Consider the following 26,868-nt stretch of genomic DNA (forward strand, 5'->3'; position numbering starts at 1 on the left):
GCCATTCTTAAATGTCCAGGTTGCCTCCCAAGTGATGCCTTCAAGGCACTGCTCACCTCAGAGAGTGTGTGTGTGTGTGTGTGTGTGTGTGTGTGTGTGTGTGTGTCCTGTCAACCACAGACTAATTGCACAATAATAATAACCATTTAATGTGAAGTAAAGTATCACTGCCCATCGTTATCGGCCGATATTCAGTGAAAATATGCGACCGAGAGATCGTCACCGATGCCTGATGGTGCTACATAGTGGACAACAAATCTGTGTTGGAATCATCAGGAGGAGAGATGGTAACGTTGGCATTATGGCATTATGGGAGCTAACTGCTAACGTTAGCATTGTGTGTCTCATACGCAAGACACTCTGTGTCTTTAAATAATCGCGGTAACCCTGCCATTTTGGAGCCTTGTGTGGCGTAACCACTCACGTGAATACGTCCACCATCTTGCTCTCTCTGTCTCTTCTGCATGCGCGCGCACACACACACACACACACACACACACACACACACACACACACACTTCTCTCCACATGCTTGTTTGTTGCTTGGAGGTTTAGTATGCTTTTGTTATAGTCTTAAAGAGCAGTTTCTGTGATTATTTTGTGCACATGTGTTGTGATGATAGCTGGTTTTCATGGTCAGATTCAACCCCTCACTGTTCACTCTATAAATGTGGAATAGTACTTAAACTATTGACATTTTGATTGTCAATCATTTAATTGATATCAATAATTACTTTTATACTTGCTAATAACCAAAGCCGCTCCTGCCAGATTCTAACGTTTAACATTTATGGTGGTTTACGCTGACTTCAGAGCAGTTGAAATGATTTTTCTGGACAGCTTTACAAGTGATTGTCAATATGAAAACAACACAGAAATTGGTATCTGCTGTAAAAAAAAAAACGATCAGGGCATCTCCAAAAGTTATATTTGCTCCTTATCTTTTTCTACTCATCTGCGCTCAGGAACGTTGAATTGATCTGTCTTTTGGAAGAAGACCTGACTGAGGGCAGCTTCACTGGTTATACGTCTTCAATATAATCTTGATGGTAAAATACCACCAACCATCCTGTATCTGTCATCCTCTCGAGCCACATTTAGACAAAAAACAATATTAGATGATCTTGAAATGCAAAAGATAAGCAGAGATAACAATTCTTGAGTTTTTCATGATGCTTTCATGATGTTAGACGGTGGCTGACGTCTCCTTTTTTAAAATTGTCTTTTGCAGACTTGCTAACATCAAAATCGTGCGTCTAACGTGCGTAAAGGCCAGGTTGTGCTTGACATTTTAAGCATTTCATATTAAGTGTCGTCTGACCACGTTTTTATAATGGCAAAAGTGTTATTAGGTGGTGGAGCGAGATGGGTGTCCTCATAGTGAAGGACGAGACGCAATGAGTCGTGCAAATGAGGATAACGGGGACAGTGTCTGGTCTGTATGGTGCAGCACTCAGTTGTTCACACAAAAAGAGGCCGTACAGTGCCTTATCTTTAACAGGCCACATGATTCACTTTGAATATACTGCACAATGCAGTACAAACCTGTGACTTTTCTACATTGATACATGGGGAGTTTTAAAAGTGTGCATCGAGTAGGTCTGCTGGTGTCCAGTCTGGCCTCAAGTACCCCAAATCTGACTTAAAACTTTACATTAACATTACGTGTTGGTAAACATACCAACAAACTTCAAAGCAAACAAAAATGGATCAGGCTAATCAAATCGATGTTAAAAAAGTTTGTTAATCTAAGCAGCGTTTGATTTGACTCACTCCACCATTCATGCCAGTAGTGCTGTCACACTACCAGTGGAGACGCTGCCACCCTGTAGTCCTGACTAGCTTAACCACCCACTAGACTTTGGGTGTGGCAGGATGAATGTTTGCTCTTGGAGAGAGAGAGAGAGAGAGAGAGAGAGAGAGAGAGAGAGAGAGAGAGAGAGAGAGAGAGAGAGAGAGAGAGAGAGAGAGAGAGAGAGAGAGACCTGGGGATGGGTGGGTCGATGGCAGGAGGGGGATTGTTTGTTCTGTTGGACCACACAGCATCAGTTTGTCAGTGAGTGTGTGTCCCTTTAAGAAAGTCTGTAATCAACTTTTTTTTTTTTTTTTTTCCTGGCTCAAAGCAAGGAGGGTTAAAAGAGGAGAAGTCAGGGCTTCACATGGCGTCATATCACATGCACATTAAAATCTGGTCTGCACTTGTCGAAAGGCTCAATATCCGTTGTAGGACGTGAGGATGTTGATTCGTGTCACTGAGCGTCTTCAGGGAGGGTGTTGTAGTAGCCTTCCCTATGAATGGAAAAATAAACAGTATTTACCTGTTTTTAAACAGCCACGAAGGATAAGGGCGCCGCCTGCTGAAGGGAAACAAGACCACTGTAAGACCTAGATTGGACCGACTGGTCAAGCTACTAAATTGTGGCCAAATTGTTACAGGGATAGTCGGTGGTAGGGTCTCAAATGGGAATCCCTGGATATTAAATGTTCATCTGCAAGTTTCTGTAGTGGTCTCAGTGATATTTGTTACTAAATTCATGATCAGTATGACCACAAATACTAATATACTGAATATCTAAAACTATTATTTACACATTAGTAGATATCCTCCTGTTTTTGAAGCATTTTAAAAATAAATTTTTTATGATAATTGCATTTTCAGTAATCCCCTCTCACACATTGTGTAAAACAGACGGCCCTTTTTATTTGGATCACTTTACGGCCTAATTTAAATTCACCCTATTTGATTGTGTCAGTATTTGTTCCCAGATGTTCTGTAATGAACTAATATTGTTATCTACTGTTTGAACTTTTCTGTTCAATTTAGAGGGAAACTTAACTTTTTCTTTCATTTGAGCGGCGTAAACGTTGGCATTGTAGTCACAGTACAGGATGACGTTAAGGCTCACATGTTCATGAACGCCAGCTGGCGATTTAAAAAAAACTAGATTAAAACAGCGAAGAACAGGAGACTAATAACGACCTCATTGGCTTGCTATGTTCCATATGATTGGTCGCAGAGTGTTTTTATTTTCTTTTGCAATTTGTTTTTGCTGGGGGGGCAAAGAGTGCAATGACTGACGGTGTAATTTCACCAGTCAATGAAAAAACGGACTTCTTTATTCTTCCTCCTTTGGCGGTGTTGGCGTCTCCTTTTCCGGTTCACTGTGCTAATTACAGTACAGCTCCACCACATCGGCACAATGCCACAATTTTGGTTACAAATGACAGAAATCCAAAGAGTGCAACACTTTTTTTTAGAAAATGCCGTTGAAGACTCGTCAGAGTTTTGTTGACGGTTGGAGGCGCGGCAAAATGTGACGGAGGCGTCAGCCTTTTCTATGCAAGAAAAACCCTGGTAATTCTTTTCTCTCTCTCTCTGTGTGTGTGTGTGTGTGTGTGTGTGTGTGTGTGTGTGTGTGTGTGTGTGTGTGTGTGTGTGTGTGTGTGTGTGTGTGTTGCTTTATCACTTTTCATGCAGGAAGAAAACAGTGTGTATGTGCATCTTTTGAGTGTTCAGTAAACGTGAAAATGTAACTTATAATCAACGTGGCTTAACCCATATCTCTGATTTTGTTGCACCTTTTGGTTAATCCCATGCAGGTAAAAGAAACCCAGCATCAAATTATAATATTATTGATTTGATACGGCAGGAGTGGAGTAACGTTTGTATGAGCAGGTCCTATAAAGCCCTCATAGTTTTTTGGGCTGAGCTCTGCCAGCTGCAGTTCGGTAAGGGGCTTTCAGACATTTGCAACATGTAAAAAATGCATGGCAGGAATGTGTGTGTGTGTGTGTGTGTGTGTGTGTGTGTGTGCGTGTGCGTGTGCGTGTGCGTGTTCGTGTTCTTAAATGCATGATGGACTTGAGGTTTTAGCTCTGGGCCCTGTCACAGGAATCGCTGAAGGGGTACATTTAATTCAGTTTCCTTATGGATCAGTGGAGAACGGCAGTCGTGTGTGTGTGTGTGTGTGTGTGTGTGTGTGTGTGTGTGTGTGTGTGTGTGTGTGTGTGTGTGTGTGTGTGTGTGTGTGTGTGTGTGTGTGTGTGTGTGTGTGTGTGTGTGTGTGTAGGGCTGCGTGTCTTCATGTGTGTCTGCTGTGAGTCATTGATCAGATATTTTGCTTGCAGAGATTCTGAGCACTGGGGCACATGGGGCCTCTGACTCCGGCTTCAGCCCCTCCCCCTGTGAGCGAAGCAGCCTCCTGAGTGGTCGGCCCTCTGTGGCGGACTTGGCTTTTTACCTCCCCGGCCCCTCCCTTCAGACAGTTTGAATTTGCCGTGACTCAAAGCTTTTTATTTTTTTTTTCCTTCTATTTTTGAAATGTGGCTCCTAGCTCCCATAAACAATAGACGACAATGTTGCCAGCGAGCTGACGCACAAAAGTAGAGCCGGTGGAGTCGAGCTGGCCATGGGATGAGTGTAGTATATCCCAGCTACAGGTTTATTTCTGCTCGGACTCCAAAGTGGGTCACACACACACCTATGTCACAAGTTGCATCCCTCCTTATCTGGATGCTTTTATTACTGTTTTAAAGTGAAATCATTCTGCCTGTCTCTACTCCGGCAGCAGCTTCACAAGCGCTCTATATTTATCATGAGGCGATGAAATGTCGTAATGGAAGTGCGTCCTACAAAGAGAGGATGAGTTTCTCATTTGCATCCCTGGCCGCTGAGCTTTATGAACTGTCCCGATCAGCTGTAATGATTACAAAGTGAAGGCAACATCCTCGCCTCCTGTCGACACAGTTGTGCCTTGTTATCATACAAACGGATGTTTCATGTTGTTGTTTCAGTTTATTGGTCTTTTTTTGTTTGAATTTTGTAAAAATGTAATTACTTGTTCCGTTTGTCAGGGAAGAAAAGGGGGAATTATGCTAAGTGACACCTCAATGTGCTGCCTTTATTGTTTGCAACTATATAGATTTTGGCTGTTTTAATGATTTACCAGCTTACAGGTTACTGATGGAAATGAGGTTCGCTTAGGAAATAGGAGAACAGGTTTACAACAATCTGATTACTGTTAAACTTTGTTTACATACATACACTGCCTACCACTTCACCGCAATTACAGACGTTTTGTTTCTTGTTTACATGACGTTTAAGAATATTTGACTGTGGTTACTTTAAGGAGAATCCCAGCTCATGAGATGAGCTCTTCAGCCTGTGAAAACAGCTGTTTGATGTCTTCTGGTTCTCTGGAGGAAGCGTTGTTTTGTCTGGGGAAATGATCCTTTGAGATGTCAACGAATACTATCTGGTCTTGGAAATTTGGAATTTTTACAAATGTGGAGTTTGAATGATGGTATTTACAAGAGGGTCAAACGAAAAGACACATTTCCTTTGCAACATGAGGTGTACAGGATCCAACAACAAGTGAGGATACCTCGCCCTCTGCTGCATCAAGTCTGACCATTTTTCTGCAATACGAAATATCTGCAATACTCCTGTGAGTGCATGTAAACACACCAATTGACATATGTACGTCTAATAACCAGAAGGAGAGTTTCATGTTCAGGAGAGGTCGTCCAAACATGATGCATTAATTCAAACTGTAGTCCGCTTCTCACATTAACCTCATAATCCAAAACATTTTTTAAGAGTTCAAATTGTTCACTCTATAAAAGCCGTTTTAATTACTGCCTCTCTTGTTGTCATCGTTTCCTTACAGAGCTGTACCCCCAGAGAGGACACATTGTCAGCTAGACTAGAACTCCCATTGTAACCGAAATACAACGGACATGAGAAATGATCAGCACTTGTTGTCCCGTTTTAGTTTTCTACTGACTGTGCTGCTCTTGTTCTTACTCTTGTGTGGAATGTGCTGTGAATGGAGAAACAAATGAACTTGTTTAAGGTGTATCTACTAAACGCACGTCCTCGACTGGGCAGCGTCGACAAACCGATATCTCGACACCGATTATGTGACAATGTTTTGAGTAAAACGATTGGTACCTTTTATGGATTTAATTTTTATATAGATACATTACTGTGTACATACATACCGTAATGCACCTTTCAGGACCACGTTAAGACGATATCTGACTTGATAGATCTCTCCGCTGTACTGGGATCTGTGGTTTTCCTTGTGATGGATGATGTTCGAGCAGAAGCATGTAGCCGTCTGCTTCTGTCTGCAGACCTTTCATTACCACACGGACACACAGCGCATCACAGAGGTGCAGTCAGTTCGTTAAGGTAATAACGGTCTGCTCACGCTCTCCTCGCCCTCAGGCCTGCTCCCCCCCTCGCGGTCCCTCGGCCCCGTAAGGCGACCCATTCATCAATAATTGATAATTGGCTGGGACAGGTGAGATGGAGAGGCAATTTGTGGAGAGTATGGTGTGGGTGCGCTGCCAAGAGATTGGCTTGGAGGAGGAGGACTGAGGTTGGGGAGTTGAGTTGCTAGTCAAGGACGCTCAGCCATGGGCCAGTTGGAAGGGCCATCCAGCTGATGTCCCACTGCATAATAACCTGGATAGGATACTCTGTGGGTGGAAATTCATGGGTTTGTGCATACAGATGTAGAGCCTCATTTTGGTTTAAGAAAAACTCAACAACAAAAACCCTTTACAAGGATAATAAAGGGAGGAACCTCATAAAGAGCTGCGGAGGAGGACACCCTTTTCCAGGACGAACACATTTTAGATTTTGTAAAAACACAGACGGAAGTAACAAAAGAACAGTTCCTCCTCATGTTTTTTTGTTGCAACCAAAAAATAAAGACATCACAGCAGCTGGTACACTCCCCTCCTTGCTCCAATTAAGTATTTTATTTAAGTGAAAATAATATCTTATGTCTGAGTTTGTCTTATTTCACACATGAATGCTTCCTTCATGTATATATTCTGGGCTTGCTCTGACTGTCGCACAGGTGACTGGGTCTCCCGCAGTGTTTTATAGTGGAGGCACCCTGCGGTGCCTGAACAATGTACACCTTATTGCCTTTTTATAAAATCTGATTTTAGGCTTATTAAGCTTCAGGTGTAACGAGCAGCAAATGCCTCGTATTTAGGGGTGGTTGAGGTGCCGACTATGAAGCAAAACGTTCCCAGTTTGGACGATTTCATTTTTAATTTTTATTTTTTTTTTTTAAGTTAGAAGTGGAGACGAACAACCCAGTCTGTTGCAGTCAGCTGGGCAGCTGGAGGAAACCCTTATTTATGAATTTAAAGTGTTTGCTCTACGGTTGTACGTTTGCCTGGTCGCCATCTTTTTTGCTTTTGTCGCTATGACACAAACAAGCCTCTGTGCCATTATTCTTCTAACGCAGTTCCTGCATAACTTAAGAGTTGCTGTCATTCATTTCCTCCAACGTTTCTTTTAACTGATCTGCTGTCGGAAAAAAAAGTGGACAAAAATATACACATCTCATTTTTATTCAGCAGCGAGTCTTGTGTGAGGCTCACACCTACTCTCTCTTCACAGTGGACGCCTGTTTGGCCAATAATTGATTATTGTGTATCGTATTGTGTATTTTCATGCTAATGCAGTTCTTTTGTAATGTCAATGCCACAATCACTACCAGTTAAGAGCTCATTATGAGTCGCTGAGCTGGAACACCAACCTGAACATGTAAATATATATATATATATATCTATTTATTTGCTTTTACGCACTTAATCATTATATCTACATTACTGATGATTATTTATCAAAAATCTCATTGTAAATTATTTTGTGAAAGCACCAATGTTTGAGCCATGTCGCACACGCATAGAGGCCTCTCTAACACACACACAGTTGATGTTTGCCTCCCCGCTCACCTTCCTACAACTTCTTTCTTTTTCCCTTTTTAATCTTGTGTTTTGTTTTCTTTTTTATTAATAATCTCAGTCCATATTTTGTTGCTTTTACATGGCAGAAGATGGAGGTGTGTGTGTGTGTGTGTGTGTGTGTGTGTGTGTGTGTGTGTGTGTGTGTGTGTGTGTGTGTGTGTGTGTGTGTGTGTGTGTGTGTGTGTGTGTGTGTGTGTGTGTGTGTGTGTGTGTGCGTGCGTGCGTGCGCTCTGCCTGGGCACTGATAGTGCGGCTGCTGGGCAGAGTGAGTGAGTGAGGGAGTGAAGGAGTACTTATTGATTTTGGCCACACATCTCCTCTCCTGAAAATCCCTTGATTGCTTTTGTTCTGCTCCCCGTCTCCCTCTTTCTGTCTCGCTTCCTTTAATGAAACTCCAAATGAATTGGAGCACGTACCGACTGCTCTTCCTTCTCTCCGTTGCACTCACTCTCTTGCTGGCCGTCTCTGTTTCTCGCTCGCTCTCTTCCTCCTGATTTCTCTATTGCTCCTCTTCCTCCACATTGTCTTTACGTCTCTCTGTCTTCATCTCTTTAGTCACACTTTCCTCCCTCTGTGCTCTTTGCTCTTCTGTTTGTCTTTGTTTTATCTGTTTTCCTGTCCGCCTCACCTTCTCTTATCTCCTCCCCTCCCAGCTTCGTTTCCTCCCCTCCCCTCATCCACAAATGAGGAAGCGAGTGTGCGTTGGGGGGTGTTGCCTACCAGCAGCAGCTAGATCTATTCCCATAGGACGACTCGGGACACGTGACCTACTCCAACGGGCTGATAGCCCTTCAGCGGTCGCTCTGTCCATCCGTTCTTCCGACGATTATCAAGGACTGGTTTTTCTCCATCGATTCTGTTAATCCAAGTTTACACCTGGAATAAAAGGAAAAACCTGGGAGGATCCACGTCGTAGCACTCCGAGACACAATGCCGTACGTGCTGAGACGGACTTGTGAGAAATTAGCTCAATCAACAACACAAGCAACACAAAAGTCTGTTTACTAGTCAAGTGGTGTCCTATTCAGCCTGTGAAAACAGTATAATGGTTCCTTCTCCATCTGGAGGAGCTTCTTCAACTGCCCATCCTAAACCTGTACTGTGATCTTAGCCTACCAAAAACAACAATAAAACCCAGATATTTAGCGAGGACATCTCCAGAAATAGTGTCCCTGTTTCCACAGGTAGAAATTCGTTCTAATAAAACCTTTTGACTGTGAGGTCTGTGGATTACCCCGAATAACTGGGACTCTGGAAAGAAACAAGTGCTTTTTAGAATCACTAATGGAAATCCTCTCGGTTCTATTATCTCGGGGTGACAGCAGAAATATTTGAAGCCAATATCTCCGAACCGCGGGCTATAAAACTGAACCCATCTGCATGAGTGTGATAATTTGTTTGTTTTTGGGAGAGGTGTAATTTGGCTGAACCAATGGTTTTACCCTTAAGTCTTAACCATGAAATAGACTTTTGAAGAAAATTGCTTACAGCCTAAATCTAGAATTGGCTATCCTAAAGAGTTTTTATAAAAAAATGTCCACACACCAGATCAAAAATAGCTGTTTTTTCAAAGGTGGATAGTGAGACTATGTGACTTTTATGATGCTAAATCAGTTATTCAGAGCATTAATATAGTTAATATAGCAGAAAACAACTATTATCTATGTTGAGATATATTGGAGCAATGTCCACCTGATTTTGTGTGTGTGTGTGTGTGTGTGTGTGTGTGTGTGTGTGTGTGTGTGTGTGTGTGTGTGTGTGTGTGTGTGTGTGTGTGTGTGTGTGTGTGTGTGTGTGTGTGTGTGTGTGTGCCAAATCTCGTATTTAGCACCTTTTTAAATTACTATTTAAAAAATTAAAATGCATTTCAGCTCTTCAATCTTCAAGAAACAAATACTGACCTTTTCTCAATGGAAGCTTTAAATTTGTGTGCTGTGGGTCTTTTTGCTGGTCTAAATGCAAGAGGGGATGCTAGATTGGTGTTTTTTTTTTTTAACATTCAATTCGGGTTCTTTTTAGTAGTTTTTAACGCTTGAAAAACAGGCGATTACCCAAGTAACCGTATAATGAAAACACAGCTGGGGGGCATTAAAATGGTGGAGAATCCCGAGCAGTGTGAAACACGTTATTTGTAATAAGGTAGAACTGCAGGATCGGATGAGAAAGCCGTGGCCAGATGTCGTTTTTCATATTGAAGGTCTCGTGTCGACATAATTAGTGAGAAGTTATGTAAAATATCTGAATGTATACGTGAGCGTCCTTCTCCCTGAGGACTCGATGTTCCGGCTCATCAAGTGTGCATCCTTTTATATCTGCTTGTTGTACATCTCAGACTGTTTGTGGCCGATACATTTACACCCCCCCCCTGTTCTCCCTGCGGACGTCATTGTTCCTCCTCCTCCGATGGGTATATGTTTGACCGTTGACCCTTTTTGCCACCCAGGGGAGCTGGAGGAGGAGATGGAGAATCCAGAGATGGCGGACCTCCCCGAGAAACAGAAACACCAGCTCAGACACAGAGAGCTCTTCTTGTCCCGCCAACTGGAGTCTTTACCCGCCACACACATCAGGTACGCTGCTGTAACAACACCCTGGTGTTACACCGCCAGAGTATCCGTTTCAATTTAGGTTCAGTTTGTCTTTTCTCCCCCACAGGGCACAGTTTTGATAGCACATACCAATCCCAGGCTGTGAATGAAGCTATTCCTTTGGGCTACTATTGAGTCCAAAAATCACAGTTTTTCAAATCAAAACTTCCCATGGAATTGATTGTCAAGTATTCTTTATACTTGTTTTAAAATAAATCCTAATTTATTTATGTACAATTTTATTTCATATGGTGATCTAGCAGCTACTTTCATCTCCAATCAGAGAGACACCGATCACGATTCTTCAAAAGTCTGACCTGCCCATTTAGATTTATTTTTGTCTTTCTTTCTGAGATTCATCCTTCATCAAAGTATCCTCTCAGACAGTTCGACCAAGATAGCCGATACTTATGCAACGTGTTTTCCCCGTAGACTTTAAGTCTAGACTTCTGAGAACTACACTTGAAAGCTCACACAAACGTTTTTGGAACTTTACTTTCATGGAAAATTGAAATCCAATTCAGCTGAATGTTGAAAATAAAACTTGGACTATTCAATGTCTTACAATGGGGGCCGATCAGTGCATCGTTTTTTTTCTTTTCATGAACCTTGAGAATGAATTAAACAGTTTGACTACTTAACCTTCTACTTAATAACTACTTCAGAGTTATTTCAGTTTTAATACAGGTTTGTTTTTACCTTCTACTTTCTGTTCTATTTTCATGGTCATAACACATAAAACAGAATCCTGGATTCTGTGCGTGTGGATGTAAAAACTTCAGTTCCCCGACTCACTTGGAGGAGACCGATGATGATGATGTGATTATTTATAGATTCCTTATCATTATCTGCCACACATGAGGTTCTATGACGGCTGAAAGATGTTTGGGAGCCAGTCAGCTTTCAGTCTAACAAACCCCAGACATAAAATAATAAATAAATAATTATTATAAGCGTGCACATTGAGCACTAAATGTCAACGGTAAGCTGTTTCTACATATAGAACCGCCTTTGCTCGTCAGTAGCCTCCCGGCAAACCCACCCAATCATTACAACCGTATTACTTGACATTTGTGAACAGTGGCAGGAAGAGCAAACTGACATCTGCTGGAATATATATATATATATATATATATATATATATATATATATATATATATATATATATATATATATATATATATATATAAAAAAAAAATACTCTGATGAGCCGTTTTTTTGTTTTAGTGAGGTTTCAAACCTGATTTTCTAACTTTGCTGCTGCGACGAGGTTGCACGAGGTGTTTCGAGTTCATCACCCTCAAATCACACTTGCCTCGGGCTAGAAGAGGTGTGACTACTCGGCTGGTAAATAATTTGGATTCAGACATCATCGTTGCAGTTTCTGAGATTCATCCTACATCAAAGTATCCTCTTAAACAGTTAGACCAAGGTAGCACTTATGCAACGTGTTCTCCCCAGAGACTTTAAGTCTGTTATTCTGTGTTTCACATGTTGTTCACTCTGTCTTCCCTCCTCCGTGTCTAAACCCTCTCCTTTTTTCCCCCCTCTCCTTCCTCACCTCCTTCCCTTACATCCTTTCTGGATTCCAGGGGGAAGTGCTGTGTGACTTTGCTGAACGAGACGGAAGCCCTGAAGTCTTACCTGGAGAGAGAGGTGCGTACCACCAGCTCTTCATGCTAAAATAACAGGATGCGGCCTTCTAAACCGTGGTTAGGTGTGTTAGAGAGAGAGAGAGAGAGAGACTTATGAGTTAAGAGATTCTTGTTTCCAGATGAATTATTCAACATGTTGACCCAGAATGTTCTTTTCACATACAGTAATGAGGAGACGAGAGACTAGCAGACACACACACACACACACACACACACACACACACACACACACACACACACACACACACACACACACACACACACACACACACACACACACAGACACGGATACACTCTTCTCTTTCGCCTCTCCGTTTGCCCGTCTCGCTTCCTGTTCCTTTCATACCACCCTCACGCCTTTCTGCCATCTGTATTTCCCAGGATGCCTTTTTCTACTCGCTGGTATACGACCCTCAGCAAAAGACTCTGCTGGCAGATAAGGGGGAGATCCGCGTCGGGAACAAGTACCAGGCCGACATCACCGACCTCCTGAAAGAAGGTACATCATACTTAAACTTAAATCTGGGGCGTTTTTTTTTTAATTGACACAGTTTTTCGAGAGAAGCTTATTCACAGCGTAGCACATTAACGTTTTCCTGCAGGGCTCTTTATTAGATTTCTTCTCTCTTTTTTTTTTTTTTTTTAGCAATTCACAGGAACATTTTATGAACTTTAAGTGGCCTTTTCTGCCCCAAGCCACCATTCACTAAATAATTTTATTTAATTTAAGTTATAAAAAAGAAAAACAATTAACCTGGGTTTCAATAGCAATCACAGTGTGGCAGCATTATTATACATAATCAAAGCATTAAGAATAACAAACTATTGTTGTTTTGCTGTATAAGTGATGATTTTACAGTCACCTGAGGGTATGGAAAGGATGGAGAGCTTACTGTTGGAGTGTTTACTGTTACTTTAACGACTGCTAAGAGCGCCCTTTTCCTCCTAATACAAGATAACGTGTACACTTGCATCAGGCAGTAATTTGAACAACTAACTACAATGCGACACACGTGTGTATGTATGAATGAAAGCACAGGAGCACCTGGAACTTAACACTCAACAGTTCTTAGTTCCTGGCCAAACAAGTTTAGCTAACTAGTGTCATAAATGTTGTTTACTGTCCCAGATAATCGGACATTTAAGCTGATACCGGTATGCATAAAGCAAATGTGGCCCTCATTTTAATCTCTACTAATGTCTGTTTGTTATACCTTGCGCACTAATTTTTAATCTTTTCAACATGTCCAATACAACTTTGATTCTAGCAGTCTGAAGGGTATTTTCCATTTTCCTGTGTGCAGATATTCAGCATTTTTTAATGTGACTATTTTCCAGAATTTTATTCTTAGCAGGTGGGAAAACCTCAATTTTTGAAAATTGCAATTAGGCACCATAGGGACACAGAGCGCTCTAATTAAAGCCATGTTAATGACATTCTGTTACATGTGTTGAAGCTCAGGCAGGTCGGCTGGTTTGTTTACAGGCTGGCAGCTTGACAGACTCCACCTATTTAACAATGGATTCATTCAAGCTTTGCACAAGCTAGTAAGGAAAAAAATAAAAGGCAAAACCAGGAAGAAAGTCTGATTTTGATCGTGGAACTTACAAACTCTTGTTGTACACATGTGGCCAATAAGGAACCATAGAGGCCTATAGGAGAAATAACTAACTGTGTGTGTGTGTGTGTGTGTGTGTGTGTGTGTGTGTGTGTGTGTGTGTGTGTGTGTGTGTGTGTGTGTGTCTGTGTCTGTGTGTGTCTGTGTGTCTGTGTAGACGAGGACGATGGCAGAGACTTGGAGAAACTAGAGGAGAAGGTCTTTGACCCCAACAGCTCACTGACCGAGAAACAGATTGACCAGTTCTTAGTAGTTGCTCGGTAAGTCAACACAAAGTGCTCAAGCATACAAATGATGAAAAAAGAAAAAAAAAATACATACAACATTTCTATATGCTAAGTGTGAAGCCTTAGCCAAGAGATGGTTAGCTTAGCGTAGCAGAACGACTGGATATAAGGGAAAACGTGCTATCCTGGCTCTAACACTCTGCTCTAAAGCACATTAATTATCATGTTGTATCTTGTGAATTTTTATCAGCATAATTCAGGGGCAGTGACTCCCTCTCTAGCTAAAAAACAGTCATTTCAAACCTGAAAACAGCTGAAAACAACGAGATACAACGTGTGCGATAGGTGCGCTTTCGAGGTGCTGGTAGGCAGATTTGTTTCCTTCGGACAGCTCCAGTCTTTATTCTAAGCTAAGCCAATCGTCTCATGGCTCCGGCTTCATATTTAAGAGCGATGTCGCCGCATTAAAGCAAATAAGCACATTCCCCCAACTCCAACCTTTTTCCTCTGAGCGCTAATTTGACGAAACGAAAGTGGCTAAGAAGTTGTAGTTTATGTCTTATTTTTATGGTCCTTGTCCCATCCCACCATCGGTGAAGGGCTTTTGTCTGCTTCGTTAGGATTTGCGCCTCTCAAAAGGAAGCCTCTGCTGCTGCTTTGGCCTTCTTTGTCGGTTTAGTAAAGCGTTGTTTTGATCTCTTTTTGCTTCCCCTGTTCATAGACTGCTATCAACCAGTGCAGTTCTCTGGACAGTAGGCAGTCCAGTGAAAAGTTGCTGTGGACTTTGGTGAAGTGGCGCTACATCTTTTCACCAACAGATGCTCGAACCGCGAATGAGGCAAACGTGCACTTAAGTGTGAAAATAGGATATTTTCTGCCTTTTATTGGCCTGGCAGTCATTGTCAAATCTGGTGTGCGCTTTCTAGCCTGCTAACATTGCCTAATGTAACTAACATAACCAAACTTGACAGCGGCGTAACCAGTTCAACTGACAAGTGATCATTTTATGTCAGAAGGGGGCGGGATGTCTGTGAATTTGGTTTGGATAGAAATCAAACCAGATTTATTGATTTCCATACACATTCTTTTAACCACTCAGAAACTGGTTAGCGAGCTACTGGTAGACGTGTTGGTCTGACTATTCCATTAAAGTTTCACAAACTCTTCTGAACATTTGGTCTTCCTCATTTCTCTTTGTTAGAGCTAGGGGTTTTATCTCCATGCAAATTGTTTGGAGTTGTATAATTTGCTCTGACTGCGACACTACAACACTGAATATTTTATCAGGAAGCACTGGATTTTTTTTTTGTGCATAAGTGGTTCAGAAAAAGACCTTCAGATGGAACTATATCAATCACTGAATGTAGACGGTGAAAGTAAAACTGAAAGCTTATTTATCTATAGAAATAATATATATATATGTCTCTCTCTTTGTGTATTTTCTTCATGTTTTGCGTCATGTCTGTGTCCTGTAGGTCTGTAGGTACATTCGCCAGAGCCTTGGACTGCAGTAGTTCTGTCCGGCAGCCCAGTCTGCACATGAGTGCTGCTGCAGCCTCCAGAGACATCACCTTGGTGAGATACTCGCACATCCACACGCATGAAAGCGGCCTCGGGGGTTAAATCAGCATCGCACCGCCGTAGGTGGAGAGTGTAGCAGTTGTGCTTGTAGCGCACATGTGTGTTAATGTGTGTTTGTGGTTCTGTTTGTGATTGTTGAGACTTGTCTGTGGTTATCCTTAACAAGCACTGGGCCCCCAAAAGCCTAGTGGGTCTATTCTGCCCTAGATCTTATCCTCATATATAAAACATAGATGAGAGGCCTTCTAGCTAGCCACACACACACACACACACACACACACACACACACACGTAAGCCTTGAACAAGGCGCTGCATAGAAGCTCCATGGACTGAACAGATCATACAAGTTATTCTCCGCCCAACAAGTCGGCAGAATATTCATTGCACGAGCGCTTCAAATGACGTGTTTTCTATCGCGCGTTTTAGTTTCACGCTATGGACACCCTCCATGCCACGGGCTACGACATGACCCGAGCCATCGCAGCGCTGGTACCTCAGGGTGGGCCCGTCCTCTGCAGGGATGAAATGGAGGAGTGGAGCGCCTCGGAGGCCAACCTGTTCGAGGAGGCGCTCGAGAAATACGGCAAAGACTTCACCGACATCCAACAGGATTTTGTGAGTAGCAGAAGCAGTAAATAAAAGGAACTAAAAGTATTGTGTGTGGTATTTTGGGAAAGCTGTAGCCAGTGGACGGTTAGCGTGTCATAACGATTTAGAGCTTTAGAGATGCTGGTAGGTGTATTTCCAATACTACATCCTACAGCGGGGGTCAATTTAAGGAATTTCCTTTATGAAGAAAACATCAGGACTATTCACTGTCAAGTCATGATTATCAGCCTTTTGTTTTGAGGATATTCTCTTATAACTATGTTAATTGTGGAAACGGTTACAAGTCATCAAATTATTCTCATTATCTTTTTTTTTTTTAAATAAAAAGCATTTCATCTTCATTAAATAGTGTGGAAATATGTGAGGAAGTGGTATTGAGCACTGCTCCTCAGCCTGTCTATGGGATGCCCATTGTCTAATTTAAAGATGTGTGGATTAGGTATTCAATGCACCCGTAACCACAGAATTAGAGTTGAACTTATGTCGCAGTCATTTGGGCTTATTTAAGTTATTTAGCTGACGTTAGATGGAGCAACTTTCAAGCACAATAGTGGTCTTGCAGGCTAACATTGCAGCCAGCCTCTTTACTAAAGAGCGAACACGGTAAAGCTGAGCACAATGAACATTTATACAGAGAAACATTCCACCGGAATATCTTTTGGGGACGTGCGAGCGGGAGCAGAAGGCTGCCTTTCAGCCTGAGAGGACGTTACTGATGCACACTGTGCTGAGCTTCTCACCGTGTGCATCACTCCACCACCTGGTGGCGGTCTGCCGTCAGTGCCGCTCACTCAGGTTTCCACCCAGGCCTCCTCTCAAACAACAGGACGACGCCACCATTATGGGTGGGGCCTCGACTTTACGGCTCATTTTTCACTCTCAAACTTCTCGGGGGCAACTTAACGGCGCTGCTTCAACCTCAGCAGCTTTTGTGGCCAGTTAAGTTGTTTTAGGTCATTTAGATAAAGAATCTCCTAATAATAAAGACGTTGGTATATTCATGCGGGAGGGCTAAATCCACTGCTAAAAAGCATCTCGACAGTCGGGTGTGCGTAGAAGAGATCACATATTTCTTTATTGGTCTACTCTCACCATTTTACGAGCGTCTACACTGAAATAATGATTTTCTTTTTGTGGCCTCTCTCCTCCAGCTGCCATGGAAGTCCCTGACGAGTATTATTGAGTATTACTACATGTGGAAGACCACAGACAGATATGTACAGCAGGTAAAACACATTCATTCACATCACATCAAAGTTTCAAGAAAACTCTTCTTTGGCATTTAGTCATTTATGCCAGGCTGTATTTTTTTCCTCTATAGCTCTATAACTGTTACAACCTTTTTGTTTGCATCCGATTTACATTCCTAGTAAAAGGAAAAGGAATATTGTTTATCCACGTGAGTTCTTTTACATTTGATTTTAGTGTTTCTCCCTCTTTTCTGGTGAACAATTCCCTTTTGTTTTCTTTTTATACTCCTTTTTCTCACAGTTTGGCTGTATTCTGTCGTCAGGGAAGCTCCAAATTAAAACGCACAACAAAAATAATCATAACCTCACTGTTGTTATTAGAAATGAGTCAGTTTCATTCAAAAATATTCCATTCTCTGTCTTAAAATCGATTCAATCCGTAGGGGGTGTTTTTGGAGCACACCTCTCTGATCCTACTATTCTTCCTCTGCTCTCTTCATCCTCCTCACCCTCTGTCTCTGCTCCAGAAACGATTAAAAGCAGCCGAGGCAGAAAGCAAGTTGAAGCAGGTCTACATCCCGAACTAGTGAGTATCTCAAGTTTCTGTGTGTCTCAAATAATTATATTTATCATGAGTGCATGTGTGCGCCTTTTGTCATCTGAATACATGGAGATATCAGGGGAAATTTTGAGCAGCAACATCTGTTGCGTTTTAACAGTTGGACATCTGCCACTGTTGTGAGAAGCACAAACGCTTCATTCAATTTGTTAGTATTCACGCCAGCTCTCCGTGCAGTATCAGTATAACTGCTGCTGGTGATTGTTATCTATTCTCTTTGACCGGTGTTGTTTTTGATGGTCTGACCCCTCTCCCTGTTTCTGTGGCGCCCCTCCAGTAACAAGCCGAACCCCAACCAGCTGAGTAACAATGTAAAACCAGCTCTGGTGAATGGAGCGGCAGTTGCAGGGGTCCCGGGGGCCCCAGGGCCAGGGGTCCTAGGGGCCCCGGGGGTCCCAGGGGTCCCAGGGGTCCCAGGAGTCCCAGGACCTCCAGGAGCCCCAGGCATCCCAGGTGCCCCAGGTGTCCCAGGAGCCCCAGGCGTTCCAGGTGCCCCGGGCTCGGCGCAGGTCCCTGGCCTCGGAAGAGCCTGCGAAAGCTGCTACAGTAAGTCGCTCAGCACCGCTGTCATTGTGTAACCGCAACAGCTGCTGTTTCTTTTGCTTATTGAGAAAAAAAAAAAAAGATTTCTTTGATTCCAGTACGTGTTGCTAAATTGTACATGATGAACTTCGGATAATTGCTTTGGCCTTTCACAGTTGCAATCGTATTTAAAAGGGTCTGTATCGAGTGAAAAACGGAACCTTTAAGAGGTTATATAATTGAAATGCCTTCATACTAATTCACAAGCTTGTTTCCTTTTTGCTCAAAGGTGCTATTTAAGATCTAAGTCCTTTTAAATACACGCGACAAAACAACATAAATACAGGTCAATGACTTGTTCTTCTGACATTTAAAATGTCAGAGAAAGTTGAAACACCAAGCTGTCCTTTTAATTTAACATCCAAGCCCATGTTCTCTTTGTTAACCACTAACTTAAACCATAGCATTCATTTACAAGTTCATTTTAAAATTATTAATTTCAGGAGCACAGACTGACGCCGTGCTGCCTTCTATGTGGCACAAATTTGATATTGGATTTAGAAAATGGTGAGGAGAGAGAGAACAGCGTTATCTGCCCTGCAGCAGAGTATTATTTGGGTTATTTTAATGGTTGTAGTTAATTCAATGATGAATGATTAAAGGTTGTGCTCTCACCCGCATGAAAAAGAACACGTGTTCATGATTATGTGTGGATTATCAGCCATCGTGGGCATGTTTTATGTTGCTCTCTCACCTTGCACTCACTTTCTCCTGTCTATGCGTGACTGTGTGTGTGTGTGTGTGTGTGTGTGTGTGTGTGTGTGTGTGTGTGTGTGTGTGTGTGTGTGTGTGTGTGTGTGTGTGTGTGTGTGTGTGTGTTTTGTGTGTGTGCGCGTAGCCAGCAGCTCCTACCAGTGGTACTCATGGGGACCTCCAAACATGCAATGTCGCCTGTGCGCTTCATGCTGGACCTACTGGAAGAAGTACGGAGGGCTGAAGATGCCCACAAGATTGGATGGAGAGCGGCCTGGACCCAACCGCAGCAGCATGGTACACACACACACACACACACACACACACACACACACACTTTTTTATCCGACACCTCCAAAACTCAAAGACGTTCAGTTTACCATCATACATGACAAAGAAAAGCGTATAATTCTGACATTAAAGAAGCTGGAATCACCAACGTCATTACCAAATGCAGTCGTTTTTGGGTCTATAAATACAGTATTTGTTGGAGGTTAACGTTGGATTATTAACCCTCGACTGTAATACTTTCAACATTTTTTTTTAATGCTTAACCTTAAATTAGTTTCCAGTGTTAACAGTTAATACAGACTCTCAGATCACAGTCCTCACAAGTAACCATGAAGACATGTTACTGTGTAAATACTGTTGATGTGTGCGTACCCATTTGTGTGTACTGTGTCAATAAGCCAGAGGAAGTACCACATATACTCTGAATGGGTATACATATTGTTGAGCAGTGAACTCCAGTAAATGATTAGCTACTACGTGACTTTGCACTAGCTGGTCTGTTGCCAGTGCGCTGAATTGATGCTGCTTTTTTTTGGGAAGCATTCCAGTCGGCTCCACTGTGCCAACTGGTGTCAATAAATCCAAGTGATTGAATCCCTTTCCAATGACAATTTACTCCAAATGTTTTCTTTGCCATCGGGTGATGATGTGACCTGTCCCCAGTCCAGCAGCGTCCATTAGATCGTTGCTCTACATGAATGACGTCTCACTGTTGTGGATCTGTTTGTACCCACAGAGCCCCCACGGCCTGCCCCTGCGGCACAGCGGCAGCCCCAAATTTGCAGTGAAGACGAGACAGGCTTTCTTCCTGCAGAGCACCGGCCTGACGCAGATGGCACGTCGCCTCTGCCACGACATCATCAGGCCGCGGTATCTAGCCAGGCACCCCTACCTCCCCGTCAACACAGCCGCCATAAAGGCAGAGTGTAAGGGCCCTCTTCGTCCTCTCAGGTGGACCGTGTAATCCATTTCTTTCTTTTTTTTTAGTCACCACATATTTTTTTTTGCAATGGATTTCTGCAGGTGCCCTGCGGTTGCCAGATGTGGCAAAAAAGCAGTCGCCACTGAAAGCTGTGGAACGTAAACCTCTGGAGTCCGTGGTTCGGTATTTAGGTAAGAAGAAGCCGCTCACCTGCTGCGTCTCTGACATTCAGTTTCCGTGTTCAGTCTGTTTTTAAATAGGTGCGCTGTTGTAAATAGATAGACTAATATATCTCAACAACAATTGGTCTGGAGTGTCATGACATTTTATACAGACAGTAATGGTCCACAGAGGATGAAGCCTACTGACTTTGGTGATCCTCTGACTTTTCCTTTTGCGGTTAGATGGCTCAACAGCTATTGGATGGACAGCTTTGTGTATTTGGTACACTCATTCACGTTCTCCTCAGGCAGAATTTGAATAACTTTGTTGATTCCTTAACGGTTCCTCTAGCGCCATCGGGTCAAAATGCTGATTTGACCAATTCTTTGGTTTATGACCAAATACCTGCAAAACTAACGACATTCCCATCTGCCTCAGCTATAATACTATTGTTATTTTGACCATGTTAGCATGCCAGTGTTAGCATTTAGCTCAGCCTCAGAGCTGCTAGCATGGCAGTAGACTCTTACGTATTACGTATTATTACGTATTATTAAACGGTGGTTGCTTGGTATTGTTAAAGGGACAGTTCACCCCAAATTCAACAATACATATTTTGGCTTGTGGCCCTTTGAGCTCCGCGAGCTGAGTGCCATGTAGTCCAGTTATATTGGGCGGATATCTCCAGCACTCTGCAAAACGCGCACCAAAACAATCCTGAGTGATAAACGGCACTAGAGGGAAAAACAATGTGATTAACCCTGAGATGAACACACATTCATTCTTAGAAAAGAATATCATTTTGCTCTTCTACAAGGATTAAAGCCACGGTCGCCTCATTGTCAGCACGTCCGAGTGTTTTTAGCGAGACACTGAACTCCAAGTTGGTCCTTGGGTGCTTAGCAGCAGCAGCCCACTTCTCCTAAGATGCTTAGAATGGGTCAAATTTCATGTATGTACCTGTTTGTGTTTGTGAGAACTGTAATGTATTTTCTGAAAGTATCTTCGTAAATATGTATGAAAGTGCAAACATCTTACTTTGAATTATTTTTGGTACCTCAAATATAATACCAACCACGTATGCTAGCTGCTCCGTGTTGTCCTGTTCCTTCACCTCTCTTCACGGCCCCTCTTCTCTCGCTCTCTCTCCCCTGCAGAAGCACACCCCCGTCCAGCCAAACCCGACCCTCCGCCTCGTGGAGCGTCCATCTCCACGGGCAGCCTGACGCCCATTAAGTCCTCCCCCATCCTCAACAACGGCTCCCCCACCATACTGGGCAAACGCAGCTACGAACAGCACAACGGGCTGGATGGTCAGTGAGAGCAGAGACTACGTTGTTGTTGTTGTTGTTGTTGTTGTTTTCTAGTTCTAGGTATTATAGAATATTTGTAAACTTTAAAATGTCTCATTTGATTTAAATCTCTGCTGTAGTGGAAAATGAGCTTGATAAATAATATTTTTTTTTTATTTTCTTAAATCTATTTCTTGGTTGCTATAATGTATATTCTATGACGGAAATGACTTGAAGCTGAAGTTTTTCTATGTTGATTTATGTGCGAATTTGACTCTACTCGACTTTAGGCAGTCGGTCATATGTATGAAATTACTGAAGTGGAATGATGCTATTTTTTTTGATGGCTTTTTTATCATTTCAGTCTAATTTTAATTATTTTAACGGTATTACGACAAACTAAAATGCATCACATTACACATACATGTTAAAGCTTTTAAATGGATTATTGGAACATTTAAAGAGAACGTAAGCTGAGCTCCACCGGCTCACTCAATGGCTACAACACACCGCTGAGATTCTCCGCCGGAGGGTGAAAAAGAGTTTGAGTGGGGTTCTTATTTTTTTGGGTTATGTCCCACTTTTCCCTCTCCCCTGTGGAATGAGAGAGGGGAAGAGACAGACTCAGAGATCAAGAGAGGGAGAGTATGCCAGAGACAGACAGACAGACAGAGAGAGAGGGAGATTGCGGGAGGATCGGATCGGCCTTGCTGCTTCAGCTGGAGGCTACAGTCTTATGTTGTCATGGTAACAAGAGAAGAGGAGGAGGAGGAGGAGGGCTTGGTAAGTGTATCCTGAGGGAGAGCATCTCCACTGGTCTGTGAGCCCACCTCAGGCCCAGGCTGGGATAGCTCACCAGGGGGAGATTACGGTTGGAAGGCAGCCAGGATCAAGTATTAGGGATTAGGTTTAATTTAATTTATTTATTTGTTTTTACCCACAAATTCATCACATTCATCGTTCTTCATGTAGAGGAGAAGCCTCTACATGACATTAACATGTTTCGCGTTATTTAGTTTGTCGCATTAGTTTAATCCAGACGTTGTTGTTTCCATACGAAGCAAATTGATCTCCTTTTTAACTGAAAAATAAAGGACTAGTTCAACATTTTTGGGAAACGAGCACGGTGCCTGTTTAGGTCGGGTTTATTGAAGAAGAGTTTGGTTGTAACTTAGGTTTATCCAGCTTCCTGCAGCAAAAAGGGTACTGCAGTCAACGAGCCACGGTGTGTAAAGGCCCGCTGAAGCCCCGCCCACGTTGCTGCACAGAGCGCTCGTTTATTGATATCGAAAGGGTCGGCATCCAAATTGCACCAACTTCGACGCTGCACGTCCTGGGGTCCACAGCAAAACACCCGCTAAGTGTGAAGTAGCAGGATGAGGGCTCACGATGATAAGAGACAGACAGACAGACAGACAGACTTTCTTGCTGACAGAGGGTGGAGACATCGTTTGTGCCTCAGTATGGAGCTAGACACCAGGAGGCGCTTAGTGTAGCTTAGCATAAAGACTGGAAGCAGGAGGAAACTGCTAGCCTCTCTCTGTTCAGAAATCTACCCACTAGTAACTCTAATTAGTTTCTTGTATATTATCTGTACACAAGCATAAGTCTATAAACAAGCTGCTCTCACCTGCTGTGCTTTGTTTTGGAGCTTCGTCTGCATTTTATTTCATTATAAGCCCCGTTAGGCCTCTCAGGTGCAGCAAAGCACATGGGGTAAAATAATGAGGAATGCTGCTTTAATGTTCAATGATTGTTGTTGGCTGAATGCCATTTTCATTTCTTTTTCTTAATATAGCGTTTACAGAGTCAGATTGTCAATAACGTGAAAATTAATATTTATAAAGATAATTTGCTGAATGGATTGTGAACTGGTCGATGTTAAATATGGTTGTTTCTGTATAAAACAAGTGAAACTGAGAGTATAGTTACTCTTCCTGCTGTTGATAAAGTGTCTCTTTACTCACTGTTCATTGGATATGGTTAGACTCCTCAAAGAATAAGGCAGACACAAATACATAAATACATAAATGAGTACTCTATGGAGCCACCAGGGGGCAGAAGAGTTGATCCTGTAGTGAACTCGGTAGTCGGTGGATTTGTGTGTCATTTCATCTCCGGTTCTCTCCATCCTCTGCAGGCTCTAAATCCAAAATCCTGGCTCCACAGTGGGACATCATGGCCAAGCGTCTGAGCGAAGCCGGGCGGCCCTCAGTCTCCATGCAGGACGAGGTACATGAACTCGACTGAGCGCTCCGTGGGAAGGACCTCTACTACAAACCCCAGTGAGGTGAGTCTTCTTCTGTCAGCTCTGTAGTTGTCTTACGTTTGCCCCGTGGTCTCTAGAACATTTAATTACATAAGACATAGTTTCATATTTTAACTGTACTCAAACTGACTACATTGCCGGCTCATTATCGCGTCCCTCTGTGTCTTTTTTTGGCAGCAGAGGGTGACATGAAATGGAAAGGCACTTTCCAACAAACCATCGGCGAGTGCAGCTGAGGAGACGACGGCGTTGCTCACCTTTGTGGAGTCAGCGTGGGTCTGTCACGCTGCTGAAGACCAACCGGTAGTCGATCACTTTGGCTGTGGTCGACGAGAAGATGAGCCTGACTGTACAGGACTGTGTTTATTACTTACATTTCTCGTTATTACTGTCATTGTAATTATTGTTATTGTTATTATAATTTTTTTTACCAACTATAACTCCGCTTATTGTTTGTCGATCAAACGATGGAACTCGTGAAGTTTCATGAAAACTGCTTGCAGAGCCCTGTGGAGAAGGGTGGAAGGACTGTAACATAAGCCACTTGCATCTTCTATGTTTTTGTTTTTGTTTTTTTTAACAAATTAAATTCAACAAGGAGACAGACTTTTATTTCAGCGCCACAAGTTAACTCCTTGTCTTTTTGTTTTCGATGAATTTGAATGCTTTACGGGAAATCTTCTGTTTTGTGAGCCGGCCCAGCTCTTCGGCCAGAGAGGTTTAACTTATTGAGAAAGACTTGCTGTTTTTTCTACCTTTTTCACAAGTAATGCATCAATGCTTAGATAATGTAATTAAAAAAAGATAATTGATTTCCCCCTCTTCTGTTGGTGTCTGTGCACAGAGGTGAGAGGTGCTTTCTTACTCACACAGGTATGCAGGGTATTATGCAAAATCCCATCCCACGTTGCTTTATGTTTTGAACCTTTTAAAAAAAAAAAAAAAAAAAGACAGATCAGTATTTGAAAATGGACAAACACAGCCATGTTTTGTAAGCAACCCTAAAAAAACCCCAACCAAAAATCAAGAATGTGTTCTGCTTTCATGTCCAGTCATTTTGTCAATGTGTTTATCTTTATTTTATGTTCAGTAGTAGCTTGTCTTGATATAAACATCAGTCATAGGTCAATACAAGAAAATATACAAATATCGAAAAAAAACATCTGCTGACAGTTATTTTTGTTGTATCCATCTCCACTCATTTAGATATAGTTTGACTGTTCATTCTTGACCTGGGAAACAGTCAAACTTTATTTAAAATGTCCTTTTACCTGTGAAAATCAAGATAAAACAATGCAGCACTTTATATTAAGTATAATAAGATATCAACCATAAGATAAGACGGAACAGATAAAACGTATTACTACTTGAAAGATTTTTAAGAAGAGAAGTTTTTAAGAAGTAATATTGAAGATATTTACCCGCTTAGATATGTTTTTGAATGGATTAAAATCCAGAGGACAGTGTGCTGCTTTTAGTTACAAAATATCAACAAATACATGTGATGTCATGTTATAGATCAAGATAATAATATTCACAAGCTACCCAGCAGTTAAACGTATTTTAATTAGTTCAAATTAGCCCCACGTTTAACAGCTGCAACATTACAGTGATTTACACAATGCATCAATGATGGTAATAGTACAATAGCATATATTATTCAGACCTGGGTACTTTTTATATTTTCATACTAATACTTGTGTTCTTTTACTCAAGTAACATTTCCAATGCAAGGCTTTTAATGTATTTTTTACACTGTGGTATTTCTACTACTTGCTATTATTCGTGCGTAAATACTGGATAACAAGGGGAAGTGAAAAGGGATCAACAAAGTTCCCCAAACACCTGTCTCCACTACCTGTAAACTCATGTATATAAAATCCAAATCAATTCATCAATCCAATCCTGCACACATGTCTTTTGGTGGATTCTCTCAGTTACTCTCTAATTGTCTAAAACTGTCACATTGTATGCAAATAATCTGCCTTCTGCTTCTATCTGAATATTTTCTAGTCCAGGCTTAGTTCATCTCTGCTTAAGATTGTTTGTGCTCTGCAGAAACTCTATTTATCGTATCCATTGGTCCTTCATCGATAAATGCTCTCTGCTGTTATTTTCTGTTTCGGTCCACTTATCCGTAGGGCGATGCCGATAGCTAAGCTAGTGATTGTGAGGGAGCTCCCCTCCTGTCTTTATGAGGCTCTGTGGAAAATGGCATCTGTAAGGTATTTGTTTTAGTATCTACCTCTACCGTCCGATGTGGTGAGTGAGTATAGAGATAATGTCATTACAGTGTCCTTAAGAAAATAATCTGAGCGATCACTCATGTCTTGTTGAAAGGGACATTTCCCTTTTGAAGACCGCTTAAAACTGGAATTAATGGAGCGTCATCGGGGTCGATATTTCCGTTACATCCTGTATCACATACGTCATCCGGTTTAATCCTTTCATCCAATGTACTTTTGACTACTGCTTACATCATCAGAATGGGCCGTTAATGTAAATCCCTCCATGGAGCGACTATGAGTCAATCCCTGCAGTAAAGTGGTGGAAAGTAACTAAGTACAATTCTGAGATACTTTTACTTTACTTGAGTATTTCCATTTCCTGCTACTTTATACTTCTATTCCACTACATATCATATGGAAATATTGTACTTTTTACTCCACTACCTTTATCTCACAACTTTAGTTACTCTGCAGACTCAGATTAATAATCCAAAATATAAGCAACTAATACATTATGATATATTATTGGTTAAGACTGCACTAGACTACTCAGTGGCATATAAA

The 26,868-nt window shown here is 42.1% G+C and overlaps 1 protein-coding gene across 2 annotated transcripts in view; it reads left to right on the forward strand.

Annotated features, from left to right (window-relative positions):
* Positions 1–24,888, forward strand: part of mta1 (metastasis associated 1) — a 37,547-nt gene extending 12,659 nt beyond the window's left edge. Inside the window, exons 4-18 of one of the 2 annotated variants that reach the window (XM_068721513.1) lie at positions 10,220–10,346; positions 11,957–12,020; positions 12,401–12,518; positions 13,796–13,898; positions 15,341–15,440; positions 15,874–16,062; positions 17,208–17,282; positions 17,774–17,832; positions 18,143–18,411; positions 19,286–19,437; positions 20,168–20,357; positions 20,455–20,544; positions 21,673–21,828; positions 23,948–24,097; positions 24,254–24,888. In XM_068721513.1, coding sequence (XP_068577614.1) covers positions 10,220–10,346; positions 11,957–12,020; positions 12,401–12,518; positions 13,796–13,898; positions 15,341–15,440; positions 15,874–16,062; positions 17,208–17,282; positions 17,774–17,832; positions 18,143–18,411; positions 19,286–19,437; positions 20,168–20,357; positions 20,455–20,544; positions 21,673–21,828; positions 23,948–24,057 — 1,802 coding nt within the window. In that variant the 3' untranslated portion in view covers positions 24,058–24,097; positions 24,254–24,888. The remainder of the gene's footprint in view (positions 1–10,219; positions 10,347–11,956; positions 12,021–12,400; positions 12,519–13,795; positions 13,899–15,340; positions 15,441–15,873; positions 16,063–17,207; positions 17,283–17,773; positions 17,833–18,142; positions 18,412–19,285; positions 19,438–20,167; positions 20,358–20,454; positions 20,545–21,672; positions 21,829–23,947; positions 24,098–24,253) is intronic. The other variant, XM_068721514.1, reaches the window with a different exon arrangement.
* The last annotated feature ends 1,980 nt before the right edge of the window (positions 24,889–26,868 follow it).

This window comes from Cebidichthys violaceus, unplaced genomic scaffold (assembly GCF_023349555.1).
Source record: "Cebidichthys violaceus isolate CVI_PGR_0920_01 unplaced genomic scaffold, fCebVio1.0.p SCAF_28, whole genome shotgun sequence".
Taxonomy (NCBI): Eukaryota; Metazoa; Chordata; class Actinopteri; order Perciformes; family Stichaeidae; genus Cebidichthys; species Cebidichthys violaceus.